The sequence below is a fragment of the Saprolegnia parasitica genome, assembly GCF_000151545.1.
Source record: "Saprolegnia parasitica CBS 223.65 unplaced genomic scaffold supercont2.47, whole genome shotgun sequence".
Taxonomy (NCBI): domain Eukaryota; phylum Oomycota; class Saprolegniomycetes; order Saprolegniales; family Saprolegniaceae; genus Saprolegnia; species Saprolegnia parasitica.
Genome location: NW_012156441.1, coordinates 142393 through 150452, shown reverse-complemented (window position 1 = coordinate 150452; position 8060 = coordinate 142393). Strand labels below are relative to the sequence as shown.

The window sequence follows — 8060 nt, the reverse complement described above, 5'->3', positions numbered from 1 at the left end:
GACGCAGCCGCCCATGCTTCTGTACTTCGACGCGCGACACCGTCAAAGACGGCACGCACGTCAGCACACGCACGCGCGCTCGACTCGATGGTAAAGTCGACATGCCCGGCGTGTCGATGAGGTTGATGCGGTGGTCCTTCCAGTCGAACGAGATGGCCGCCGACCCAATCGTGATACCGCGCTCGCGCTCTGCGGCATAAAGTCCATGGTCGTGTCGCCATCGTGGACCTCGCCCATGCGCGTGATGGCGCCTACGCGCAGGCTACCGATCATCGTGCTGGAAGCTTGAAGCTGTACCCGAGTAGAAGAGCATGCGCTCGGTCGTCGTCGTCTTCCCGGCGTCAATGTGGGCGAGGATGCCAATGTTGCGCAGCTTGGCAATGTCCGTGGGCACCGACGCGAAGCTCCGCGCGGCCAGCAGCACGCGGGCGCGGGACCGCGCCGAGACGAGTTGCCGCAACATCGAGTGGAATGGGCCAGTCAAATCCGGAAATGCCATATTAAGTGGTGATTAAAACTGGCATGTGCCAATGTTTACGTGATGGATGATGGCACATGCCACGTTTAGGAATCGACACCACGGTTCAGTCTCTAAGATATGATACCCTCTTGCAATGCATCGATAGCATTGGATTTGACAGGTTTGGCGTCCCAAGCTGGCGTCAACATGGCAGCGCAACCACGAACGGCAGCGCATGGACGTCTGGAGCAGCATCAAGGTGACACCATGGATGATGAAACCATTTCGAATCAAATCCGATTTCAATTTTGGTCCTGGAAATTTGGGTGATTTTTGTATGGTTGAAGCAGGGCAAATGCCCCTTGTACTGTTCGGCGTGTAGAGTAGTACACTACTTTATGACCTTCGAGAGCTTTCTAACAGAAGATAGCAGTCGACCATGTATTGGTAGTCTTGTCAAAGCCATGACGACGAGATACGCTGGGTCGATGAACATCACAATTGATTCATGGAACGCAAAACAAGCGACAGTCCAAATTGCCCCGTGCGATTCATGGTGTCCAAGCTCGGCGGTTCGACGCGTAGAAGCTGTCGCGGCCGTGTTTGCGATGCTTGATCTCGTTGTTCGATGCATGCACGCATTGGAACGACCATGTATTTTACACGGGGTACGAGGTGATTTTACTCTGCCAAGATTTACCAGTAAACGCATGGCACGAGCGTCGAAAGCGACAGAGAACAGGCTACAACGGCGTCGAGAAAACTCTCACATACAACTGAACAGTATAACATTGTCCCTGGAAAAATGCGATGCTGATAACTAGAGTGGTAGCCAGCGCTCGTAGTGATACCGGTAGTTGCCTCGACTCAACTTGGCACTACTGCGCTCCAGAGCATTCGTTGTTGTTGAAGTGGGTCGTCTATTACAGTAGATAAAACTATGCTAAATAAAACTGTCGGACGTTCTTCGTTGTGTGTACTCGGTTGAGGGACTTGATTTAGGTAGGCGGAGGCAGGAGCGCGATCCGCGGGACGAGGTGACGTCGCACTCCAGAGCATTCGTAGAGGAGACAGGCATAATGGTATGCCCCACAGCTTTTGACGTCATTACTACGAGACGCACGAGGTCCCTACACACCGAATTTGAGTTTGACGTCGCGCCACGCGTCGAGGTGTCCTCTGCGACTGCCACGTATGGCGCCCTGCTACCAGATACTACATGTAGTACGTTGGTACCAGCAATCTGACCAATCGCAGGTCGTGCATGCTAGAGACAACTTTCAGTGAATAGATCGATGGCAATGTCAACCACAGGATCGGTGCAACGCTTCATCCTGTCGACACGGACCAGAAATGGCAGCTTTAGGACATCAAGAGCAGTAGAACGAAGGCGATAATGATGGCAAGAACGTCTGCGTTCCATTCACCTTGTTACCCAAGACATCTAAAGCATCAAGCAACATCATTCGAGCCCAGAAGTTACGTACGAGTACTACGTCATCTCAGGCTCGTCGTTGATGCAAGAAGGACACAACCTCGATTTTTCATGCAGATTTAGGAGGATTTAGGAGGATTTAGGCCACTATCTACGGCGTCAAGCCAAACCGGTCGCGCAGCAAGTCGAGAAGCTCGTCACGTTCGATTGTGCGACTCTCAATGACGCGCCCGTCCTCAATGACACTAAACGCGTTGTCGCGCAGCGTCAGCAGCTGCTTTCCAGTGCGCAGGGCGACGATAGGATGCCGCGTCATGTTCGGAAACGGACTCGTCGAGCAGTACCAGTTGGCCATCTCGTAGTCCTTGGCGGCCATCTTCATGGCGGGATGAAAGACATAGCTGGGATGCATGGGCTTGTTGGGGCCCGTTGCGTAAACCACGGCCCAGTTGGCGCCGTCCGAGATGGACACATCCAAGCAGCCGCCATACGTACTTGGTTCCACAGCGTGGTTGACATGGGCGCGCGCGAGGGCATAGCGCTCGCCTGTTGCGAGTTCGATTGACGCCGTCGTGCATAGTCGCATGGGCCGGGGCGGCATGCCTCGCCCGCCAAAGCCCACGTCACAGAGGTACGGCGTGTCATCGCCCTCGACGTACACGAGGAGCAGCGTGTGCGTCAGTGCTTGAAGCTCATAGTACGGCTGCGCCACGTCTGGCGCTGGGAGGACGACGCGGCCGCCGATCGTATCAACTTGATACCCGAGCGATCGCAGCGCAAGGGCAAAGAGACCGTTCGTCTCGAAACAGTAGCCGCCTCGACGGTCACGGACGAGCTTCTGGAAAATCTTGTCCGAGGCGATCGAGACGACTTGGCCGGGAATCGAAGCATCGACGTGGTCGGGGTGGACGGGGAAGACGCGGGCAGGCGCGAGGTTCTCAAACGGGATCGCAATTGCGTGGGTCTCTTGGAGTAGCGTGAGCAGCTCGAGCGAGCGCGGGGCGTACGACGTCAAAGCGTCGCGCGTGAGCCCGAGACGAGCCAAATATTCATTCATGTTGATCCCATCGGCTGTGGACGTCATGTTGCTTAGTGTCATTGCTGTCTGTGGACCACGACACGTGAGACAGGCGGGGCCAAGGTGCGGTTCCGACGCTGCATCGACCAACGTCGAATACAAAAGAAGGAAGGTACATGCACTCCGACAAATCAAGAACGGTTCGGACTTCGAATCGAAAGATCGCAAGCTGTCGGGAAAGGATTTGGGCTGCTGCTTCGCGATGCGATGAATGGTGGCCTGCATCATGTGGGTGTTCTCTTCCAGTCGTCTCTACAGGACCGAGCCTTCCCGCCTTTGTGGGTCGCATCATGCTTACGAAGTCGAAAGGTCGTTCATCACCAAGAGAAGCTCCCTAGAATAGTTGGATGTATATCTCAAACTCCTGTCTACTATTGTATTGGTGCGTTGGACTCGAGTCCCTTGGTTGGACTCGATGGCGAAACGAATGCGCACCACTGGGGCTGCCACGTCATGGCGCAGAATATCCTGTCATATTCGATAGTGCACTTTCTGCAAAACCTCTGGCTTTTGATAGTGCGAGGTGGCTCCATGGACCAAATTGACCGAACGTGCCACGGCCAGGCGCGCGAGCTCTACACGCGGGTCATCCACGAGATCTGCGGCGAAGGCTTCGCGAACGACCTGCTCCCAGGCCGCGACGCTGCCTTCTACGTGGCGCTGCAAGAGGTACGGCCTACTGCCAGCTCGCCCGCCGCCTCACGACGCATGACTAGGCATGGATGGCCAAGCTCGCCGAGTACATGGCTTTACCAGCGCTACACGTCGATGAGCCTGCGACAGCTCCTGACGAGCCTGGTGCAACAAACGCAGCCGAAGAAGAGGCAAAGGAAGCACCTGTGCAAGACGCCGATGAAGCACGCGCGCTCGAGCCCGTCGCTGCCACCACGGACGAGCCAATCGAAGCGCCTGCCGCCATCCCAAACGAGGCGCCGGCTGAAGCGGCTGCGGTGGTGCCAGACGAATCGCCCGCGGATGAGGCCATGGACGCATCGGCCAACGAGCCTTCGCAGGCACCCATCGACGCGTCGCCCGAGCCACCTGTCGGGCAGTCTGTTGAGGGTCCCGAAGCGGCTCCAATGCAGGCCACGGCGTGCGACGTGTCCAGCGAATCAGACGACTCTGACGCACCGGCCTCACGCCCTCCATCGCCTTTGGTCCCGCATCGGTTGCCCATCATGCGGCCGCCTGTCAACCTCTTCAACATTGGTCGTCCTGCCGCGTTCATGGTACACACATCGATCCTTGCCAAGTACGCATGTTCATATTCTTGTAGAGAAACCCGCTCGCAGACAAGCCGCCAGTGCCAATCATCCTGCCGACACCTCCACGCCGCAAGGAGAAAACTCCGAAAGAGGTAATAGAATACGCTATCCCAGTACCCTCGACGACGGTGCTTGCATGCATAGCCACCGAAGAAGAGGCTTCGCGCGACCAAGGCGCTTAAAGCAACGACAGAAGCTAGCGGCCCGAGTGCTGCACCCGAAACCACCGATCCCGACGTCGAGCCAGTGACGCCAGCCACCGAGCGCCCATCCGATGCTCCATCCACGAGTGACTCTGCGCCGTCCGCTTCCGACACCACGACAACCAACGCGTTCACGGCTTCCGGCGCGGAGCTGGTACCTCTGGCTCCTATCAACTTTGCATGCGGCACGTGGCTTGGGATTTACACGTCGATGGCCCAACGAGGCCGGCGTACGGAAGGCATCTACCGACTCGTGCTCAAGGCGACGCTCCTTCGACTCTACGTGCAGGTGACTCCGCGCTTGCTAGTCCAGCACGCTTTCATTCGCGACGGCAGCGATATTGTCCGCGTCGTCGTCCAACGGCAGAGTGACGACGACCTCGTCATTCAACTGCCGACGGGGGCGACCGAAACACTTGCATATGGTCGCGTGTGCATCGCGGTCGACTATTTTTCACCGCGCGGCGAGGCCAGACTGCAATTGCCGCGATAATGAGCGCGCAACCTGCATCGAATAGCTTTCAACAAGTAGATGTATATGTATCGTTCAAGGGAGATTGTGAATTCCCTTGATATCGTTCGACGTGCGCTACGGGGCTGGATCCAGTGATGAAGGCGTGCAGTAGAATCGAAGCGTTGGTGACACAGCTCCACCACGCAGGACGCTGATGACTCGAGTTGGCATCCCAAGCACGCACGCGCCTTTTGCAACCTTCTCGAAGGCTCCCGATTACTTAACGAGAAGGCGTAATCGTGCATACTACCTCCGCGCGGGTGTCGATGGCAGAGCCATCTGCGGTGTAGCGGAGCTCTAGTAGAAGTACGTACTACTAACATTCTTTGGACCCTCCACCGACGCGGAACCCCACGCAAAAGACCGAGATGTGTACGATAAGATAAAAGCTTATCGGTACTGATGGTGCACGTCGACGGCGAGTCCTAGCCTTGCGCCGTGTAGCAGCAGTTACGAACGTTACGTCAAGTTGCATGGCGCGCTTCAAGCGACAGTCAATCGTATCCAGTGTATCGGACGCTGTATACCGATGAGTACAGTACGGCAAAGGTCCCTAAACTATGAATACTACAGTACATACTTTAGTTGAGCGTCGGTGTACATTGTATTCGAGTGGTCGATGGGATCGACTCGAAATGCGGCGAGTTGCTGCTCAGTGCTGTCCGACCACCCGCAGGCGTCTCCCGACGTTACCGTGCATGTACGTACCCATGCTTGGTGCGGCAACGACACTTGACTGCGTTCGCCCAGCATAATCACGCACCGCCACCTCGACCGGCACCTGTCCCATCGCTTGCCAACGCGTGCTGCTCCTATCACTACGATCCCTGCCTTTCCACCCAATGCCAGCCTCCATACACTGTATTTTCCTGTCGACAGCTTTTTTCGCTGCGTCATCGACTCCCGCTGCGGCCCAAGCCCAAGCTGCGCGGTTGGTTCTGGCTGCTGCTGGCGGCCGCCGTGGCGTCGACGTCGTCGCTGGCTCCATGGTCGCAGGCGCGCAGGTTGATTTGTGGCGCCGTCTGATCCGCGTGTCGTGTCACGGTGCGAGTAACGTGCGTGGTTCGCATGCCAGATTGCTGAAATCACTGGCGCATGTCGCGGCCACTCGTGAATACTCGTCATCAGAGACCCACCATGGTTGCCATGGTATTGACCGCGGCCACGACGTGCCCGTACACGCTGCCAGCAAACGCAACGCTCCTTGCGGCGGACGCCATGTGCCTCCAGGCGCGGGCCACGGTCTGCGTCGTCACGGCCAGCGCGACGGTCGGCCACGCCTGCAACGTGACCAAGACCTTTCCGGACGCGCAGACGACGTTCACCGACATGACGCTGCTGGGCGACGTCCGCAGCTACACGGCGCCGACGCTGTATGTCGCCGCGATCCTTTCCTGAGAGTCGCTCACATGCGGCGGGTAGGACGCTCCAGAGCGCCGCGGCCACGACCATCGACCTCAGCAGCATGCAGCTCTCGCCGTCCATTCACACCTTGTAGATCCACGACGATTGCGATGTCGCGCTCATGGTCGTGTGTGCTAGGTCGTTCCAGGGCTACTCGTCGCTGCGCGGTTGGCCGGCGCTGCCGACGACACTCACCACGCTGTATATACGAGTCAACTTGTAGCTGTCAACTGCGCGACTCATGCGGTGGATGCTACATAGGAAGGTGCAGAATGCCGGCATGACAGCGCCGCCATCGGTCACGGCGGCCAGCAGCCTCGCAGCCTTGTACGACCCAAGCCCGTGTTGTGATGCGCGCTCACGGTAGACACGTAGGGATCTCAGCAGCAACAAGCTCACGAGCCTCGCATCCAACGCGCTTCCGACGTCGCTCACGAGCCTGTACGCTGCAACAGCGATACCATGCAAGTGGCTGACTCATATGTCTTGATATAGGAACCTTGCGTCGAACCAGCTCACTGCCTTTGGCGCGCTCGATGGCATTCGCTTGACCTCTCTGTACGAGAAACATACTACATCATATCTCTCGTCTCATGTCCCTTGGCGCTAGCAACTTGGATGAGAACCCGCTCCAGTCGATCGAAAACCTCCAAATGACATCGGAGGCACCGGCCTTGTACGTCTCTCATCTTGCACCCTACGCTCATGATCCGTCGTCTAGTTCGTGCGCCAAGTGCAGTCTCTCGAGCTTCTCGATGGACCGGACGACGTACGACGGCCTCTCGCAGCTGCCGGCACCAGCTAGCTTTGTGTTTGCATCGCCGACCCAATGCGCCGGATCGATTGAAGATCTGTGGGGCATGAAGGCGTGTGTGTTTGGCGCCAAAGCGCTCAACAGTGAGTTCCCGCTCTTGCACCTTTTCGAGCTCATGCGATGCGTAGCCAGCGTCATCCTTGCCGGCTGCATTGGTGCGGCCGTCGTTTTCGCAGTCGCAGCTTTCATCTACTGCCGCCACTACAAGCACATGCGCGAGGCCAAGAGGACGGCTCGAGAGAACGACACGGCGTACGTGCTGCAGGTTAAGGACCTTCAAACGATGCGAGACATCGATCTGCTCGGAGACTTTCGGCTCCCGCTCGATCAAGTCGTCGTCCTCGATCGCCTCAGCACGGGGGACCTCTGGAAAGGACTCTTTGAAGGCCACGTGGTCTCGATCCGATACCTCTTTACGTCGTCGTCGACCACGTCCGAGATGCAAACCGGCATTCAGCAAGTGTTGGCGGCCACGCGGTATGTTTTTTTCCAACCCTACCCCCATGCATTTTCGGCCATTTGTCTGATTTTTGAAAATTGGTAGCCTCGACAGCCGCTACGTGCTCGCGCTGCACGGCGTGTCATGGACGACACCAAAAGACCTCATGCTTGTGCAAGAGTACATGGACATGGGCGACCTCGAAACGTACTTGCGCAACCTCAACACGCAGCAGATTCTATGGAAGTGGAAGACCAAGACACTCGAGCAGATTGTGAGTGCGCTGGCGTACCTCCACAACACGGCCAACTTTGTGCACGGCCACGTGTGCGCGGCCAACGTCCTCCTCGACGGTGTCAAAGGCGCCAAGCTCATGATGCTCGATGCCCAAGCGCCGAGCAGCAGCTTCCGCTACATGGCCCCCGAGGTGCTTCGCGGCGACCCGTTT

The 8060-nt window shown here is 57.4% G+C and overlaps 4 protein-coding genes across 4 annotated transcripts in view; 2 read left to right on the top strand and 2 right to left on the bottom strand.

Moving 5' to 3' along the window:
• SPRG_20745 (hypothetical protein) overlaps nucleotides 1-463 on the bottom strand; it is a gene marked incomplete at both ends in the record, with an annotated part of 2838 nt that extends 2375 nt beyond the window's left edge. Inside the window, 3 exons of the mRNA XM_012348844.1 lie at nucleotides 60-136; nucleotides 178-251; nucleotides 298-463. Of these exons, the coding sequence (XP_012204234.1) occupies nucleotides 60-136; nucleotides 178-251; nucleotides 298-463 (317 nt within the window). The remainder of the gene's footprint in view (nucleotides 1-59; nucleotides 137-177; nucleotides 252-297) is intronic.
• A 1583-nt stretch (nucleotides 464-2046) lies between these two features.
• On the bottom strand, nucleotides 2047-2979 carry SPRG_09251 (hypothetical protein; the record flags this gene model as incomplete). Its single annotated transcript, XM_012348791.1, has 1 exon — nucleotides 2047-2979. One exon carries the CDS (start codon nucleotides 2977-2979, stop codon nucleotides 2047-2049), a length of 933 nt encoding a protein of 310 aa, XP_012204181.1.
• Nucleotides 2980-3497: 518 nt separating this feature from the next.
• Nucleotides 3498-4934, top strand: SPRG_09250 (hypothetical protein; the record flags this gene model as incomplete). Its single annotated transcript, XM_012348790.1, has 4 exons — nucleotides 3498-3642; nucleotides 3690-4202; nucleotides 4250-4330; nucleotides 4383-4934. Exons 1-4 carry the CDS (start codon nucleotides 3505-3507, stop codon nucleotides 4932-4934), a joined length of 1284 nt encoding a protein of 427 aa, XP_012204180.1. The 5' UTR covers nucleotides 3498-3504.
• Nucleotides 4935-6092: 1158 nt separating this feature from the next.
• The window catches only part of SPRG_20744 (serine/threonine protein kinase), a gene marked incomplete at both ends in the record, with an annotated part of 2372 nt that continues 404 nt past the window's right edge, over nucleotides 6093-8060 (top strand). The window contains 9 exons of the mRNA XM_012348843.1: nucleotides 6093-6328; nucleotides 6378-6449; nucleotides 6498-6560; nucleotides 6621-6686; nucleotides 6735-6800; nucleotides 6855-6917; nucleotides 6970-7035; nucleotides 7081-7650; nucleotides 7718-8039. Of these exons, the coding sequence (XP_012204233.1) occupies nucleotides 6093-6328; nucleotides 6378-6449; nucleotides 6498-6560; nucleotides 6621-6686; nucleotides 6735-6800; nucleotides 6855-6917; nucleotides 6970-7035; nucleotides 7081-7650; nucleotides 7718-8039 (1524 nt within the window). The remainder of the gene's footprint in view (nucleotides 6329-6377; nucleotides 6450-6497; nucleotides 6561-6620; nucleotides 6687-6734; nucleotides 6801-6854; nucleotides 6918-6969; nucleotides 7036-7080; nucleotides 7651-7717; nucleotides 8040-8060) is intronic.